Here is a 20,675-nt window from a genome sequence, read left to right as displayed (position 1 = left end):
AGTCGCATTGGAGCATCGTGGTAGAATATACTTCTAACATTTATTAGTACTGGCTTTTTTGACTGTTAATCTTGGTAGTAACTTGACATTTGTTTAAAAAGAAACCTTATTACAATGACGTCAATGAATATTTTCATTTTGATCTCGAGAACTCTATTTCAAAAAAATGGGGTTAAAATATTATTGAATAGCAAGATATTATCTCTGCAAACGGTAAACGGTAAGGAGCATATCAGAAACTACAAACTTCAACTAATCAAGCACTCTGTAGCGATATTTAGTCAAGATATCCACTTAGTATATAACTAAGTGTATCTATGTCTTATCACTCATCATCTGCATGTAATACGTGAAGCACTTAGATTGATCTAGTGGGTTCCAAGTTAGAGATTCTATGTTAATATCTACGATCGGACCAAAAAGTTTTTATATTATATTTTGTTCTTGAAGAATTGCCACCCGAAAATACCGCTGTTAGAAATATCAAAAACCTTCAAGCGGTTACCTAGTATTTGCATAAAAAATTGATAACTGTATTTCTTGCGTTTTTGACCCATGATCTACAAGAATATTCTAAAACCCTAATATAGAAGAAATCTAGCTTTACCGTCTCTGTGTGGTATCAGATTAAAGCAACTGTATGTAATTTGTTAGTATTGTCACATATTATACGAAGTGATGAAAGATTTTTTTAATACTTAAGTAAGTGTTGATACCTTAAAGGATTTAAACATAATTTATTCGCTTCTTATTCAGTTTTATCAATCGGACTTCCAAATTACAAAATTACGAGTTCTTTTTAAATTGAGAATATTGTCTGTTTTTAATTTTTTTTATTAATTACTAGCTATACCCGCCCGCTTCGCTGGGCATTAGTCGTAGAAAAATATTTTTTTTAATTTTTCATTTTGTAATTAATTACTGATACAATGTACAAATAATCAAGAAATATGCGAGATCTAATCAAATACTTAAAATTATTTCTTTTAATATTCGTCAATGATGTTCTCGATAGGCTGCAGATTGGTCATGACACCCATAAACTTATTTATCAAGATCATATCTTCTTTTTTTTGAATCCGGAAACAGATATGATTTATGAGAATGTTTTTGTTGGTACGATGAAAATTTTAATTAAATTTCTATAGTCTAGAAAAGTTTGTATCACACCAAAAACGTCCTTCATTATCCGGTTCTATCAAATATCGATGTTATAACATTTACAACCTTGTCATCTGTAAGTACCTATATCAGTAGTAAATAAATGTACCCTTTGGCTCGAAGTTTTGATTGGTTGCATCGAATGTAGTTTAATCCTTCGTTCTCGACCATAGCGTACATGTCAACAATGAATTGTTAAAACAGTTGACGATACTTCAGAATATGGTTAGATTGATTATCTCTAATTATACGATACGCATAAAAATCAAACTCTTCGATGTCACAGAGCCAGTCGTGACATTATTTTGATACAGTCCGAGATGATATCCATCTTCTGCTCGCATAATCATAATTGGATAATCGTAATAATTGTTATACGTTTGATATTTTTCAGCGATACCTTGATTGTTTTTGGGTCGCTTAGTGATAACAATACCTCGTTTTGTATTTTCTGTACCGACAATTACAGCTGTGACTTCAGGAGCTATGGAAGCTTCAATACGCCTTTTATGCTCTGCGTTCTATCTGCATTGATAATTACTTTGAATCATTTGTTGTTTCACTATCTAGAGCAGTTTTAGACATAATCCTAAATTAAGCAATGATTTCTCGATTAGTTGTGGTACTGAACATGCATCGAAGATCAATCTTTTTCTACGTTGTCCGTGAAATAAATTTTTATAATGATACAGACACACAACATTTTCTAAAATGGTAAACATTAAGTCAGTCAAAGAACACATGACGAATTACGACAAAAATAAGTGTACAGACAGACTCTAGAGATTTATATAATAGTATAGATTTAGTACTCACGTGGGATAGCTTTATTATTAGCGTAATTTAAGTATAACTTTGGTGTTTCTATACCGATTTCTATGATTTTTTTTATGGAATAGTTAAAACTGTTAGCTTTTGTAATTTGGGATGATTGAGAGTGTTATAAACGTAGGAATAGGCAAATATAATCAGAAAGCTTCGAACTACTAAGCTATTGGGAGGGACACGTGTTATTGTGAGTCAACCATAAAAGATAGACATAGGCTGTCATGGGATATTTTTTGTATAATTTTAAGGAGAACATTTCGTTAATACATGATTTCTGTGTAGCTTTAACCATTAAGGCTAAACACGCGACGGAAGCTCAAAATATGGGGTAACTTTTCCGTTTTTCAGACATTTCCGTTCAGTGCTCCGCTCCTATGGACTTTAGCGTGATAAAAAGTATATACTATTACCAGCTCAGGCGTATGAAAAATAATTTTACCAAGTTTCGTTAAAATCTGTCGAGTAGTTTTTGTTTCTTTAACGGTTATATGGACAGACAGACAGACAGACAAAAATTTTAATGATTGCATTTTTGCCATCAGTATCGACCCCTGATCACCCCCTGATAGTTATTTTGTAAAGATATTTCATGTACAGAATTGACTTCCCTACAGATTTATTATAAGTATAGATTAATTATAATTTCATTTCATTTCATAAAGAATATTTTATTGTAATTTTTCTATTGTATAAATATAAAAGATTTATATAGACCCGTGCGACGGGATGATGCTAGTCGTTAATAATTAATGCATGTATGTGCATTTAGTAATAATAACAGGGATTTTATTTCAATAAAACATGTAATAATTATTTTATTACGTATTTATTTTGAGAACAATAAAAAAATGGCAAATAATATTCGCATGCAAACGAAAACACTATCATGCAAATATTTCTATACATTTTAAATTAAAAAATGGCGGCTTATACAGATTATAAATCATTCGATGTAAAGAAAAAAAAAACTCGAAATCAATTTTAATAAAAAAAGTTTTCTTGAAGACAATATAATGCTTTTCTAAATCGTCACTATTTATTATCACAGGTTCTTTTCTTTCATCAAAGTGACCATTTGCTAATTATTTATCTATCTAAAATTTTATAATATTTTTTTTTCTAAAAAATCCCTTACATTTTCACAAATGTGTATGTATAGACAATATTAAATTCATTTTAATTTCAGTCAAATACATTAAATTTTGTCATTAAAAATGATCTAATACAATTCTGTACAGTGTTAACAGATATAAAAAAAAGATTATTTTAAATAAATCTAGAAGATTTTGTTCTAAGTAGAGCTATTCTGTGAAAACTCGTAACTCACGATACGTAACTCACGGTAGACGTATTCTGTAAGAAGAAACTCGATACTCACCGCAGAACTTAACAACTTTATGGATACACATATTGAAATGGTAAGTCGATCGTCGACATAACATGGGTAAGATACGAAGTGATTTCTTACAGAAACACTGATGAATACGACTGTGCAATGCCTGAAGATGACATTGACAATTATAATTAAATAAAAAAAATGTAACGTAAAAATGCGTTACGTCAGTTAACACGAGTGAGTTACGACGTTCTTACAAAATTTCTCTGTAGATCAAAGTCTTTCAAACTAATGGTTGTATTGACAATCAATAAGCAAGTCTGGCTTATGCTTTATTATTTGTAAACATGTACATAGTATGTTTATATTTGGCTATAATTATATTTACTGTTTGTACAAATTTGTTTCTAGCAACACATATTTATATATTTAATATGGTAAAGCTAACAATCCGCTAGTAAAATAACGACAATTAATTAATCTGGCAATTCTATATTTAAATTGTTCCACTAGCGTCTTATAAATAACCTATTGCAACATTTGAGCAATACTATATAGTAAAATAATAAAACGTTTTACAAAAGAGGTTTTACTGTACGATAAAAAAAAAACGGTGGTAAATGATTCATGCATAAGCATAACATCGATATTAATACGAACTCGACGAAAGCTATTACAAAAACTTTTTTTTTTTGGTTAAACATTTTAAATTTAAAAAATAATTAATGTTGCTCGCGTGTAACTGACCTTATTTCTCTTTATACATCTAACCTAGTGTTCTATTTACATCTCAGTCGTAATATTTATTTAGGAACATTATACATACATTATATTACAAGTGTTTTAAATAACACGGTTATAGAAAATAGTCCATTTTTTTTATACAATTCTCATTGTATTATTTTTACACTTCGCTTATACTACACATGCGTGGCTAGCGTCGTCGGTGTGTTACCTGTAAAAGATAATAATTATTAAGATACATAAATATATGACGTTTATTTTTATATCTAGCGGAGCGGTTTGGTAAATCTTATGTATTAACTAGCAACCCGCCACAGCTTCGCACGGATGCAATGATATGACATCATAGTTGAAACTTCTAAAATTATCTGTGTTTCTTTATTATATTGTCCATGTATTATAAAACCTTCTTCTCGAATTACTCTATCATTTAAAACAACCACATCAAAATCAAAAATCAAAATCAAAATAAACTTTTTCAAGTGGCCTTTTACAAGTTGAATCGTCATTCAACAATTAAGTGAAGCTACCACCGGTAGCGTTCGTCCGATATCCGTTGCGTAGTTTTAAAGATTTAAGCATACATAGGGATATAGGGACAGAGAAAGCGACTTTGTTTTATACTAGGTTACGATAATATCTGTAGCACGACAAAAATATATCATGGCGTCGAAATGTCATTTTATTCGACGAATGGAATTACTAGTTGGCGTTAATTATGTGACATTCGAAATTTTGACGTTACGTAATTATTTCCAGTGAGATTATTAAAATGAATCGTCATTCCTACAGGTCACAGACTAGTGTGTTCATTGTTAAACCACAGAGTAATCAATTTGTTATATTAAATCTACAAAAAAGGTTATTGTTAATTTATTGGTAATTTACTGCATTACCTTTTTTGTCATATAAAGAACTCGGGTACGCCTTTCATAATATTTCAATTTTGAACAACAATCAAATTTAAGTTTTTATTTTATAATAAGGACTTAAGTCGAATTTTAACAATACATAAATCTAAATCATATTTCAAAGTAATAAGAGTTGTTTTTGCATGTTATATGTTTTAATAAAATGTTCACATTCGTTCCAACCAAACAAATTAATTCAAACTAAAGCTAGCTTAATAAAAATGTCTGACATTTTTTTGTATGTGAAATCATTTTTTAACCGAAAAAGTTTGTAGCGAGCAAATTAAACGAGACATGAGTACGATAAATAATTACTTAGAGATATCTAAATAACATTTATGTATTTTTTGTTTACAATAAAGTAAGTAACAGCCTGTAAACTTCCCACTGCTGGGCTAATGGCCTCCTCTCCCATTAAGGAGAGGGCTTCGAACATATTCCACCACGCTGTTCCAATGCGGGTTGGTGGAATGCACATGTGGCAGAATTTCAATGAAATTAGACACATGCAGGTTTCCACACGATGTTTTCCATCACCGCCGAGCACGAGATGAATTATAAACACAAATTAATTTACGATTAGATATACAAATCTAAAGAATGGTATGTATGTATGAGTTTATCATAGTACTTGAAATGAAACAGTACATAAAACTACACAATTGTTTTCAATATACTATTTCGATTAACTCTATGATATAATTTGATCATCTTCCCATTTATGTCCAATTATTTGCAATAAAATTATACTTTAAAGAAAAGAAGCGACATCAACATGTTACAAGCAATTACATAACGATACTACAACAAACTACCTTTTGCTATAAAACTAATGTAAAAGCACTGTAGGGTAAAAACTTACAGTTTTTTTTAAGTATTATCAGAGTTGAAATCCTAAAAGGTAAGTTTGAAGCTGCGGAAAGGTAAGATTATAAATTAAAGATAGATTAGGTAAACATAAGCGCTAAAGCAGGTGTAGATACTGACGAACGACGTAAAGCAGCAAAATGCTTGAGAGATTGTGAGTAAGGTAAGTTATACTAATATATTACCTGTGAGTAAATTATCTGAAGTTAATTGAAATATATACTATGGTTATATATTTTTAATCTATTATAGAATAATGTTAAATTATGAAAATGACTGTTGAATATTATATAATAAATAATAAAATATGTTTTTTTTAATGCAATTCATGCAATTTTCAAAAAAACTTACCTAATTACACATGCAACAGAACCGTAATAACACATAACCCCAAGCCGTGCTATCTAAAAAGGGTAATTTACCTAAGCAGTCGGTGCTAACCTGGGTGATGTACTGAGCTTCGCACTGCGGAGTATGGCGGCGGAGCGGGCGTAGAAGCCGGCTTCGCGGTATGTACTTGGTTTGAATAACCTGAGGTAAGTTAGGTAAATATAGATTAACTTACCCAAGCTATTAGTGATAATCAGCTCTGTGTATTTACAACCTTGGAAGTGATATGGTTTGTACATAAATGATATTAATTTCATGAGATGAAGTCCTATTCATGATCTCTGTACAAATTTAGCGGAATATATTGGTAAGCATTTTCAAACTTATTGTTGTTCATAAATAATTTGATAGCGAGTATAATATTTCGATGTAAATACTTCTACTTGGAAATTGTTCCAGACTTTCTTGCGAGTTATTATTATCTGATAAATACTCCTATCAAATCTCTGCTAATCATAGTAAATTAACAAATTTTGCAGGTGTTTTTTAATGATTACAAATAAAAGTATAATTATGCAAAGATGGGCTAGTGATTAGAAGACGTGAATCTTAATTGATTCCGACCTCAAATACGGACATTTCCTGCTTTTACTTGTCTTAAACTTTGTAAAAAATTAATCTGTTATGAATACAGTATAGTATGTACGTTTTATTTTTTCGTAATAAATCTAGAAAAAAATGAACCCGCTCAAAATTTATAACGAAGTTTATACAAAACTAAATTAGTAAGTTTCTTTTATTTATTTTAAATGTAACTTACCCATAGTACCATTTCTAAGGTAGGGGTTTCCGTACGTCGCTGCGTATCTTAAGTCGACTCCGCTCTGATTTTTACCCCCAGACTGGGTGTAAACAGGCACTTGTGGTGCTAATGGCAGACATAAAAATTATATAATTTCGTGTAAAAGTCTCAGCTACAATCTACATTTAATAAAATTGGAGTGTCTGTTTGTAATACTAAAATAGCCCTTTTTTACTCAATGTTTATGTATATACACGGTAAATGTACCAAAATAACATTTATAAAACTTTTGTCGTCCGTCGGTCTATCTGTTTGTTTGTTCCGGCTAATCTCTGGAATGGCTGGACCGATTTTGACGGGACTTTTACTGGCAGATAACTGATATAATAGGGAGTAACTTAGGCTACCATATGTACTTTTTGGTATATCCAAAGACGTACAATGTCGCGGGCACAGCTAGTATAATATTCAATGAACCACCTCATGGAATATAACACTATAAATACTTGGTATAATAACACATTGAAATGACTTTACTGTTTTAATATATTTTTTTATATTAAACAGAGTAAAGATATATTGACTATATTGACTGTCTAAACAATGCATTTTTAAAACGTACACATATACACATATAACATATGATCTGATATATATATATATATATATATACTAATAACGCAAAAGTAATACTATATTTTAGTCTTTCACGGCTAACCCGAAGAATGGGTGAATCTCAGGTAAGCAGTAACAGCTATTTTATCCCTAAGGACTAATGAAAAAACCCTAAACCATTTAATCTAGTATGGTATAAAATATAAATGAGCTCACCTTCGCCACCAACAGGTAAGCCCAAATTATTAATTGCGTCATTTTCGTCGGTTTTCGTTCGTTGCAACGAATTGTTCTGCGATCCATTACCAGCTGACAACGGAAGCGTTGACGACGTGTCAATACTACGCGTCAATGAACCTTGAAGGGACCTATTGGGAAGATAATCATTTTATATAAATATAAATTATTTTAAAAAATTAGGTGGTAGAAAAATAATGTGATTCATATTCATTTGAGTTCCAGGGTTCGATTCGCAGCCGAGTCCATATAGAAAGAGTTCATTACATTTCTATGTCGTCTTAGGTCTAGATGTTTGTGGTACCCTCGTTACTTCTGATTTTCCATAACATAAGTACTTGTACCAATGTAAGTAATTGAGATCAGAGTAATGTATGTGATGTTGTCCAATATTTATTAATTATAAGTCCATTGTGACATTTTTGACGACCTCCGTGGTCGAGTGGTGTGTACACCGGTTTTCAAGGGTACGCCACTCCGAGGTCCCGGGTTCGATTCCCAGCCGAGTCGATATATATCATCATTAGTTTTCTATGTTATCTTGGGTCTGGGTGTTTGTGGTACCTTTGTTACTTCTGATTTTCCATAACACAAGTGCTTTAGCTACTTACATTGGGATCAGAGTAATGTATGTGATGTTGTCTCATATTTATTATATTATTTATATCAAGAATGTTGTATAAGAAAGCAAAATAAATTGTTAGCGTATCAATCGTAAATATTATTTGGTTATGTAATCAATTAAATAAAATAAATAAATTGTTAAGATATAAAACCTCGTTTGAATATTTAACGAAAAATATTTCTTTACCTGCTAGTTGGTACTTCAAGAGTCGGAGATTGAACCCTCAAGTGTGGGGGAGGCACGTACCCTTGTGGGTAGTCGTACACGTAAGCGGCCGGGTTCTAAATAAAAGTAAGAGGATCGATAATGGTAATTTACCTTTCATGAAAATAAAAAAAAATATCGAGAGTCCTTAACTTTTAGCTTTTGTCTATCATCCATAGATAATATTACGAAGACCATTTTAATATATCAATGTAGATAAGCAAAGATATACATTTATTTACAACTGAGGGCGACTCAGTAATAATATTAAGAAAAATACAAATTAAGCATCTATAATATTATCATTGACTTAAAAAATCATAAAATATATTGATAAATATTGTTTCATACACTGAAACTCTGAACGAAAAGGACTAAATATAATGTTATTATGCGTTACGTAATGTACCAAATAGAATATATTAGCGCAACATACAATAAATTTACAGATGAGATATATGTCTTTTTTGTAATCATGAGCATTAACATTGCTGCTCTCAATATACATTTTAAACAGACATATTAACACTAACATATAACATAGTTGATGCATTGATAAAATCATACTATGTAATATAACAACACTGACTTAATCACTCTTCAACCAGACACAAAATATTACAGACGTAACTAACCAAGCAAAGGTAAGCAAAGGTAAGCTAGGACAAAATCCAGTTTTAAAAGTAATTGAAACTTACCTTAAAATAAGTATCCGCGTATGTTGGATCTGAATAATCATTGCTGTATCTAAATTGCAGCATCGGATCGTCGTGGCGTATGTTTGGCAGCGGGACCGGTCCCGCGAGAGGGAGACCAGCTGGGTTCTTTGTATCCGAACGATCGGAACTTGTGTACTCCTGGTAAATGACAATTAACACATTTATATTATGACAAGGCTGTTATTAAGCTATGTATTCACATTTATCAGATCTTTTGTGTTTCTATGTTTATATACGTAGGAATACAGTGTCTTGACCAATTTAATGGAATAACTATAGGTTATTTTTAAATAGGTTTTTGCTAACAAGTGCATCATAATACTTCATTTTGTTACAGCATGAATAAAATAATCTCACCAGCGGTTCGGAATGTAGGTATCTGTTATTAGTATATTGATATAATTTATTATATTATTATTGGTTTAAACGATTACCAATATCACTTTTAATTATCTATATATACTTTTTTAAATATTTAATTTAAGATTTGAGATTTCAATCTACATTAATAATGTTTTGCATTGCTACGATAGACCCGATCTAAACGGATCCACTGTTTATTGTTTAAAAAAAATGAATTTTAGTCAACAGTATATTTTATTATTAAATCCATAAAATTGAATGACATGACAGTTCAACAGGTTTATATTTAACTTTCCAAATACTTACTACTTTTGATAGCATTCTTAAATGGAATGCAAAAAATAATAGTATTTGTTTAGTTTTATTGGTATTACCCGATTTAAGCCGGGTTTTCATCTATTATTAATAATTAAATAAATTTATAATAATACTGAATGTTCGTATGTGTGAAATTTGTTTCGAACACGTGTCATTCATTAACAGAAATTAGACAGAACGTTTAATCAATGTTCTATAAACAACTTGACATGATAACAGTATTAATTTTGTTGTGTAATTCAATACTCTATTGTAACGTGTATTTGGTGGTTTCGTTTATAGTTATAAATTTAGTGAATTAAATTATGAAATCATTTTGTAAATACTGTTTTAATGATTGTTACCTAACTTCTATTTCACAATTCACACAATCACACATCACATCTCACACAATTCTATTTTCAATTTGAAACCTATTATTAAAAAATAAAAAGTATGGTTACCGTGTAAATATAAAGTAGGTATATTTATGTATTCAATATATAACGCTTTTCAACCGACTTCCAAAAGGAGGAGGTTATCAATTCGTCTGTATTTTTTTTTTTTTTTTTTATGTTTGTTACCTAATAACTTTTCACTGGGTGGACCGATTTTGATAATTTTTTTTTGTTTGAAAGGTAGTGCTTCCCGTGGGGTCCCATTTTTTTTTAATTTTTTTCCGATGATGGTATCCATGTGAAAACGACATAAGTCTTAAATTTGCATTACGTATATGCGCGACAAATAGGTGAATAACTGAAAATGACGTTAACCAATTTTGATAATTCTTTTTTTATTATAAAAAATATACTTCAAGGGTAATTTGGTGAAAGTTTGGTAAGGTTCTGAGCACAGGATCCATGACAAAGTAACGGAACGGAAGGGAACGGAACAATTCTGAGGAGCACGTTAGCGATACTCGGTCGAATCTTTTATTTATAGGTTATTTGGATATTTGAGTCACCTTCCGTAAGGTGGTTATGTTTATGTAATTATCATAGTCGAATATTATAATCAACTAGCTACGCACCCCGGCTTCGCACGGGTGCAATACTGATACTGAATATACTACAGAATTTGTTTATTTACGACATCACATCGCAAACTTCTAAAATTATCAGTGTTTCTTTACTATATTGTTCATGTATTATATACACAAACCTTCCCCTTGAATCACACTATCTTTTAAAAAAAAACCGCATCAAAATCCGTTGCGTAGATTTAAAGATATAGGGACAGAGAAAGCGACTTTGTTTTATACTATGTAGTGATGGAACTCCTATACGGCTCGCAGTTAGGGTGCGATATGTGGCAGAATTTCTTACTATCTTTAATCAAATTTTGTGTATGTGATGTGATGTCATATGATGTACGAAATATAGTTGGTCTTTTTCAAAGTTTTTTTGCTGAGTTCGATTACAGCTCTTTCGAGGGATCCTTGTAGTTTACGCCGCGTGACGTAGTAAATCCGCATTTTCGAAAGTCTATTTTTGCTTTATTCGCAAGTTTCCTTTGAAATTGTCCTCGAAGTAGTTTCTGACTCATATAAACGGAACGCTTAATCTATCCATATTAAAAAAAATTAGTTAGTCAACATCAGCTTCACATAAAATCAAAAAATAAATAAAATTTTAACAAAAAGAAAAACCGACTTCAAACAAAACACTATTTTAAAACAAATGAATATGCACGAAAAAGTAATAAAAATAATTGCGTATTCAACATATTTTTTAGAGTTTTCCTAAGTTAAATGAAATGAAAAATATTAGACTACTTAAAAGTCGATTAACGATTATATCATGTAGTTATAATTATTGTTATATTTGGAGTCGGTGTCAGCCAATAAAACCCTACAGTATATCTATCAAAAAACAATACGAGAATACTTTAACAAATATGTTTTTTACAAATTACCTTTTACTCAATAATATACTGAATCAATCAAGGGGCTCGTATCGCTTCTTTCTTTTGATTGTTGGGGCAAGGGCATCGTGGCTGACACCGGCTCCAAATATACCAATAACTATAACTACATGATATAATCGTTAATCGACTTTTAAGTAGTCTAATATTTTTCATTTCATTTAACTTAGGAAAACTCTAAAAAATATGTTGAATACGCAATTATTTTTATTACTTTTTCGTGCATATTCATTTGTTTTAAAATAGTGTTTTGTTTGAAGTCGGTTTTTCTTTTTGTTAAAATTTTATTTATTTGATACTAATTTGAATAATGTAAATATCTAAGATAAATTTCGTTTTCAAAATATTTACAATTTATAACGATTTTTTCCTATTAATCACTCATTCTCATTGTGTAAACCTTATCAAAATCAAAAATCAATGAAACATTTCGATGATTACGACTTGTACTATTCTTAGATTTCCGAACATGTATCAGATTTTTGTACGATAGTTTTCGTTAACATAATAAGCACATAAGTAGGTCTTAAAGCTGTAATATTATCCAAGAACATTTTTCAACATACTTATAAGCAAATTGGCCCTTAAAATATAGTGGCACTTGTTCAGACCTCCTCAGGTTAAATCACCTGCTTACTTAGTATATGTTAACTAGACTATACAGTTTGTAACTCTAGTGATTATTACATCGTATATTTTTATTTTAAATATTTATAAGGCTATTCGAAAATATGAAAATGAAATAATAGTAAAAAAAAAAACGCAACAGGTAGGTAACATTTAGTAACATAACCCATAAGGATATTTTATTTTTCGTGATAAAATGTATATAGCATGTCGATTCGGGCTATAACCATAAATATTAACGATCCTGAGGTTCATAAATAGACTGTATAGCCCACTTGTTTTAGCTCATAGTTGACACAAATTATTTGAAAAAAATGGTTATAATTGAAACTTACCAAGTCGTAACTTTCATCGGTTTGAGGTAACTGTAACTTCAAGTCACTTATGTTCGAACTCCTGTCACTCTCTTTATACATGTCACCGGTCGTGACAGTCACATCAGGTTTCTCGTTTATCTTCTGATTTTTCCTTCGTTTCCTATGACACACTATTACAAGTATCACGAATGACGAGAATATTATAATCCCAGATGTCACGCCTATCAGAATTATGAACAGCGGTAGTGTTTCTGAAAATTAAGTGTTATTTAGTAATGTTTTCATTTTATTATTACCTAATAGCCCTTTGCGGTTTCTCTCGCGTTTTAGGGTTTTGGTTGTCATGTGTTAACCCATGTCCTTTCTTGGAGTTCAAGTTTACTTCATTCCAAATTTCATCAAATTCGGTTCAGCGGTTAGGTTCAGAGAGACGACCAACAGACAGAATTACTTTCACATTTATAATATTAATTCATTAAGAAAAGATAAAGGCTACTTTTGTCTACACGTGACGTCAAAAATCGCGAGTGAAGCCGCGGGCGTCAATATAAATAAAACTTACTTAGCGGTTTCAGTGTAATAGCGGCATTAGCGTTTCCGTACTCATTTGTAACACTACAATTGTATACGCCGTAGTGCTTAGATTGACTATCTCGGATCACGAGACTCGACTTCACAATACCGTTTGGTAATGTTTCTTCCAATGTCGCATAATCCTGAAAATGAATATTTATTTAACGGTGTATTTATGATATAAATACATTAAATTAAAATCTTTTAATTTATTTGTAATTTACACAACAACAACAACAGCCTATAAATTTCTCACTACTGGCCCCTTTGAGGAGAAGGTTTGTAACATATTCCACCACGCTGTTCAAATGCGGGTTGGTGGAATTCACATGTGGCAGAATTTCTTTGAATTTAGACACATGCAAATTTCCTCAGGATGTTTTCCTTACCGCTAAGGACGAGACGAATTACGAACAAAAATTAAGCAATGAATATTCAGCTGTGCTTGCTTGCGTTTGAACACGAAATCATCGGTTAAGATGCACGCGTTCTAGCCACTGGGCCATCTTAGCTCGTAATTTAGACATAATATGTCAATTACACAATAAATAAAAATATTCTTTGTTGAATCAATGATTATCATTAATAAAAAATGCTAAAGAAAACAGTTCAAAAAATTATATTTGTTTTCGAAAATCACAGTATAAATTTCTCCTCGAAAAAAAATCGATTTAAATTCATTGTGTTATTACTGTACGCTTTAATTATATTTAGATTAATATTTAAAACGTGTCATCTCTAGTTGGAACAGACTGCGTATTAAACGTTTCCACGCTGCAGTTAGCTGGATGCATACATTAATTGGCAAAGCGCCCTTGTAGAAGTTGAAGTTGCACTGCGTCCCAATCATCGGTATGGTTTTCAAAATTGAACACTTCAAAACTTCATGAAATATTAAATTCAATTTTTAATTTATTCATAAAAATATTAAAATTAACGTACAAATTTAAACACTCATAATCTAATGCCATACGTTATATGTAAAGGGGTCAACGAACTATCAAGTTAAATATTACTAAACAGTTAATAAAAACTCACTGGATCCTGTATAACGCTGATCTCTTTCCCTTCAAAGTACCATCTGATATCGTCAGGTCTTGGTACTGAGAGGGCTTCACATTCAACTGTCACCTTATCGCCTTCAGAACCAGTTTGGGTTCTGTTTGAAATAATCTTGGGTACACCTGAGTGAACAGAATCAAAGAAATTGTTTATCAGATGTGTATTTCCTGGAATTATTTTAATTTTGAGGTACGGGTGACTTTGTTAATAGAAAAAGGGAGTCTAATACCATGTACGAGGGTTCAAAATTGAATGAAAAATTGTATGTGATCATTACTTATGATTTATGAAGTACTAAACAGTAAAGGAAAATATTGCGATTATAATTATACAAAGGAACCCACCCACGCTATTACGCTAATTTGTATCAAAAATATTAATATTTCTTCTTAAAAATGATAAGCATTTTGCATAATTGTGTAATTTAATTAATTTTCACATCATCAGTAATCATGATATGCGTTATATTAAGAATTTTTAATATTTCATAGTACACCCACAACATACAAATAGTAATTAAATATTATTCATATTATACATATCAGGTAAGTTTAATCTATTGGTAAGTCTTATTACCTTTAATAAATATAGTGGCTTCACTTTCAATCTCCGGGTATCCACTGACGGTTGCCTTACAGATGTATCGTCCTGCTGTACGCTCGTCCACGTACACCTTAAGGTTCGGTGCCTTCCCTTTGACCTGCTGGAAGTATTTAACGTTCACGTAAAAATGTCACGCAGGGTCACCTATATTACCTTACCTTTACCATTTATTTATATCTACACTGAGTTATTTATCGATTATCCTAGACTCGAATGCTACTTGATTTAAAGACTACTAACTATTTTAGGTATACAATGGCATTTTATGTGTTGACGGATTTAGAAATATAATTTATATATATACTATTAACTTTTAAAATAATAAAATTACTAACATATATTTAAGAAAATTCAATCTAAATCATTCAAATACTCTTAGAAACCTATTCATAGTTGTTATATAGTTAATTGTTACCTGAAAATGAAACTTACCTTTCAACTTTTAAATCGTTATTTATTAGTAAAAATAAAGATTAAGTAATGATTACCAAAGTTGTTTCATACTAAGTAAAATTTTCATGTATTTTATCTATCATGGTAGTCACTTACCCCTATTCTTCCCGGCTCGTGGAACAGCCAACGTATTTCAGGCTGCGGTTGTCCGTCTACGTCACAACTCAAAGTAACACTCGCTCCGACCGCTGCCTCCACGTTTTGTGGATGAGTTCGGAATGACGGCGGATCTAGTGAATTATTGGTCTCTGTTTATATACTGTGAGTAACTTTATCATTATTACACTTAAAACTAATTTTAACTAAATATTAACGACAGTCTCAATTACAATTATTTATCAGTCTTGTTATATGAGCAACATTTATTACTAAATTTAATAGAAGAAAATTGACCTTTTTGAAATAATAGTAATTCTTCTTCTTAAAAGAAGATGGAGGTTTATAGTAAGGACCAATAATATTTCAAGTGTTCATTATATCAATTTCGTGAATATGGTTAAAGAAAATACTGTGCAAAACTAATATAACTCTTGAAATACATATAACATGTGTCCAATAGCACGGATATTAGCAGTGTATTATTTAACATAGTCTATACCCGAAAATGAGAGAAATGATGAGAGAAATGAGAGAGATGAAAAGTATTAATAATTATAATTTTTTTTATAGGTAGGCGGATGAGCATATGGGCCACCTGATGGTAAGTGGTCACCATCACCCATAGGCAATGACGCTATAAGAAATATTAAATATTCCTTACATCGTCAATGCGCCACCAACCTTGGGAACTAAGGTGTTATATCCCTTGTACCTGTAGTTACACTGGCTCACTCACCCTTCGAACCGGAACACAACAATACTGAGTACGGTAATTTGGCGGTAGAATAACTGATGAGTGGGTGGTACCTACCCAGACGAGCTTGCACAAAGCCCTACCACCAAGTAAAATAATTGTTACTGTCTTAAAAAAACATTTTTGTTTTATGTGTTAGATCTCATTTTTTATTATTATCAATAAAATCTTTTTAATAAAAATAAACTGACAAGTTAAAATAGGAACGCAACAATGAACAACATTCACGAGTAACTTCCTGACAATACTGAAGATAAGGACCAGGTAAGTTTTAAGGTAACTCGGTGAAACGAGTTTCGTCGTTCTTCCATTCAATATATTCAACGTTTTGAAAACTTCGTAAATTTATTAGGCACTAAAACTTACAAGTTACGTTCAAAGCAAGAGTAGACTCGCTCTTTCCAGCTGTATTACTAACTTCGCACTTCAGTACAGCCTTATTGTGTTTGCGGGTTACATTAAATATAATCTGAAACAAAACGGTGTCTGTCAATGCATGTAACATAAATAAATCGTTACCAAAGGTTCAAAACTATACGCTTAACCCGTTTAATGCGGAACGAGGTCTAATAGGCCTCGTATTTCTCTGTCGTGCGGAGGCCGTAGCGTCTATTTGGTATAATGTAGGAGAGTGATAAATATATTTATACAATGCCTATGGTACCTACTTAATACTGTATGGGCTATCTTTGACAATGTACCCCACTGAAGAAATAAAATTCTTGATCGAATTTTATTCATCACAACATCACATCACATCGAGTTTTAGTTACTTAAACGTTGCGGGGTCTAATGAGCCCCATACCGGTATTATGAGAGTTTTTTTATGGAATAGATTGGCGGAAGAGCATATGGCCCACCTGTAAGTGGTCACCATCACCTATAGATAATGACTTTCATCGTCAATGCGCCACCAACCTTGGGAACGATTAAGATATTGCGTCCCTTGTGGCTGTAGTTATACTGGCTCACTCACTCTTCAAACCGGAACACAACAATACTGCGTAATGTTGTTTAGCGGTAGAATATCTGATGAGAGTGTGGTACCACCAAGAAATATATATAGTTTTCATACGAGGTCTTAAACTTTATACTAAATATACTACAGAATATTTTATAACGTTCACAGTTTTTCAATCATTAGACAATACATAGTTTGCAATGTAAGGTAAAAATGTATTGATTTACATCACATTAGGAATTTCTAAAATTATCAGTGTTTCTTTACTATATATCAAAAACCGAATCAAAATCCGTTGCGTAATTTTAAAGATCTAAGCATACATAGACACAGACAGCCGTAAACGACTTTGTTTTACACTACGTAAGTACACAGTCATACTCAAACGTAATATACAAAAAATAATAATTCCCATATGAAACTTTAGTATTTCTTTCATATATCTATAAAACGTCAGCGCGGTAATCAAACGCGACTCATAGTATGCCGGCTCTCATTCAAACAAGAATCCCACATTTCGTATTAACATTGACGCTTTTCAACTGTTCTATTTCCTTAACGTATGTTACACAGTAACTGCATATATATTTTACATATAATACTATAATATATTAAATTTAATATGCTGATGATAATGATTACATAGTATAAAACAAAGTCGCTTACCACTGTCCGTCTCTATCTATGCTTAGATCTTTAAAATCACGCTACGGATTTTGATGCGGTATTTTATAATAGATATTGTGATTCGAGAGGAAGGTTTTTGTATTTGATACATGGACAATATAGTAAGGAAACACTGATTAGATTAGAAGTATCTAATGTGATGTCGTTAATAAACAATTTCTGTAGTATATTTAACATCAATATTGCACGTTCACTAGTAACTGTATAATTATGAAATGTGGAATCATCAAAATCGGTTCATCCAGTCAAAAGTAATTTTTGAAAGAGGTAACACACATTAAAAAAACATCTGAATTAAGAACGTCTTCTATTTTTGAAGGTGGTTTAATAAACGATCGAAATATATCGTGTGTATTAAAAGGCTTTCAAACCATTGGAAGAACGACATGACAGCATCAAGCGATTAATAATTTATATTATTATATATCTTTCAATCAGTGGTTTCGAAGCCTTAGTACGGTAAACCCCCGTTAAATATGAAACGCTCAATGATGTCGCATACGTCTTAGAATTTCCTAGTCTATTACTAGTTGTATCACGGGTACTTCCATGTAACCTACTAGTAGTCGCCCGCGGCTTTGCTTGCGTTTTTGAGTGTAGGTTATACATTAGTATAAGGCAAAAAATTGTTTGACGTGATTTTCAGTTATTCACCAATTTGTCGCGCGTATAATAATACAAATTTGAGACTTATGTCGTTTTCATACGGATACCATCATCGCAAAATAATAAAATTAAAATGGGACCCCACGGGAAGCACTATCTTTCAAACAAAAAAAAAATATCTAAATCGGTCACCCGGACCCAGTGAAAGGTTATGAGGTAACAAACATAAAAAAAATACAGACGGTTGAAAAACTAGCCTATGTCAAAACTATACATGACACATTAAAATAAAACTAATTATAACGGATTTTGAATCACGTATATTAATTATTTTTTAAACATCCCGACGTTTCGAGCACTTTGCAGTGTTCGTGGTCACGGGTAGACTACGGTCTATTTAAATGTGTAATAATCGTGAAAATTTAAGACAACACTATACATGACACATTTTATAGTATTAGATCATAGTATTACATATATTTTTTGCTCATCACTTCTTTACATAAATTTAAAAAAATGACCGACCCACCCCGATAGTAAATATATTACAGATTTTTTTTACTTTATCACACTGAGGGAATACGTCGTGATGAAGCCTGCATGTGTCTAATTTAATTGCAATTCTGCCACATGTGCATTCCACCAACACTCATTGGAATGTGTTCCAAACCCTCTATTTAATGGGAGAGGTCTTAGCCTAACAGTGGAAAATTTACATGCTGTTACTTTACTTTTTACTTTACTTTACATCTAGAATGCGTGGTGGTAAGAATGCTAGCAGCATTTCCCCGTTGAATCGTAATCCCAGTCACCATTGGTGGCAAGGCGAGGTGTTATAGTTTTAATAAACTACTACATATATATAGATTTCTTTCCAATCGTTGTTTATTTGGAAGTGGAAAACTTATTTTCTTAAATAATTTTAACCAATCAGAAGCTATTAAAACGACACGGTACAATTACAAACATCACCCCAGTTTGTTAATACATAAAATATAATTTTGCTCTTTTCGAGAACACAGGGGCCGAGTTCCGACGAAATATTAACACGTTTAATTTTCCGACACGGTACAATAAACGTAAAGTTAGCAATTATTATTATGAGTTTCAACTCGCTTCATGCATACACTATATACTCGTAGCTTGCACTGTACATATTAAAATCATTCAAGGAAGCTACGTGATATTTTGAAGTGTTCTTAATTCAAAAAGCTTTTTTTTTAATTAAGTATTGGACAACATCACATACATTATTCTGATACCAATGTAAGTAGCTAAAGCACTTGTGTTATGGATAATCAGAAGTAAAGATGGCACCACAAACACTCAGACCCAAGACAACATAGATAAATAAAAAATTTAACAAAAAGAAAAACCGACTTCAAACAAAACACTATTTTAAAACAAATGAATATGCACTAAAAAGTAATAAATATAATTGCGTATTCCACATATTTTTTAGAGTCCCCCTAAGTAAATTGGAATGAAAAATATTAGACTACTTAAAAGTCGATTAACGATAATATAATGTATTTTTAATTATTGCTATATTTGGAGTAGGTGTCAGCCATGGGCATGCGCCTCAACAATCAAAAGAAAGAAGCTATACGAGCCCCTCGATTGAGCCCCAGTATATTATCCTATAAATGGTAATTTGTAACTAAACACATATCTTAAAGTATATCGTATTGTTTTTCAACCGACTTCAAAAAGGAGGAGGTTATCAAGTCGTCTGTATGTTTTTTTTTTTTTTTTTTTTTATGTTTGTTACCTCATAACTTTTCACTGGGTGGACCGATTTTGATAATTTTTTTTTGTTTGAAAGGTAGTGCTTCCCGTGGGGTCCCATTTTTTTTATTTTTTTTTCCGATGATGGTATCCATGTGAAAACGACATAAGTCTTAAATTTGCATTATGTATATGCGCGACAAATAGGTGAATAACTGAAAATCACGTTAACCAATTTTGATA

General features: G+C 31.5%; 1 protein-coding gene across 6 annotated transcripts in view; it reads right to left on the bottom strand.

Annotated features, from left to right (window-relative positions):
- Positions 1–2,798: 2,798 nt before the first annotated feature.
- Positions 2,799–20,675, bottom strand: part of LOC124540737 (irregular chiasm C-roughest protein-like) — an 87,435-nt gene continuing 69,558 nt past the window's right edge. For 2 of the 6 annotated variants that reach the window (XM_047118426.1, XM_047118425.1), the window contains exons 9-21: positions 16,817–16,919; positions 15,694–15,827; positions 15,118–15,244; positions 14,518–14,663; positions 13,469–13,622; positions 12,925–13,157; positions 9,359–9,517; positions 8,643–8,737; positions 7,811–7,962; positions 6,998–7,105; positions 6,289–6,378; positions 5,843–5,893; positions 2,799–4,280 (exon numbers count right to left, since the gene is read on the bottom strand). In XM_047118426.1, coding sequence (XP_046974382.1) covers positions 4,246–4,280; positions 5,843–5,893; positions 6,289–6,378; positions 6,998–7,105; positions 7,811–7,962; positions 8,643–8,737; positions 9,359–9,517; positions 12,925–13,157; positions 13,469–13,622; positions 14,518–14,663; positions 15,118–15,244; positions 15,694–15,827; positions 16,817–16,919 — 1,587 coding nt within the window. In that variant the 3' untranslated portion in view covers positions 2,799–4,245. Of the gene's footprint in view, positions 4,281–5,842; positions 5,894–6,269; positions 6,379–6,997; positions 7,106–7,810; positions 7,963–8,642; positions 8,738–9,358; positions 9,518–12,924; positions 13,158–13,468; positions 13,623–14,517; positions 14,664–15,117; positions 15,245–15,693; positions 15,828–16,816; positions 16,920–20,675 lie in introns of all 6 variants that reach the window. The other 4 variants (XM_047118427.1, XM_047118430.1, XM_047118428.1 and 1 more) reach the window with 4 other exon arrangements.

This window comes from Vanessa cardui, chromosome 26 (assembly GCF_905220365.1).
Source record: "Vanessa cardui chromosome 26, ilVanCard2.1, whole genome shotgun sequence".
In the NCBI taxonomy this organism is placed as follows: Eukaryota; Metazoa; Arthropoda; class Insecta; order Lepidoptera; family Nymphalidae; genus Vanessa; species Vanessa cardui.
Note: the sequence above shows the minus strand (reverse complement) of the source record. Positions and strands in the feature narration are given on the sequence as shown.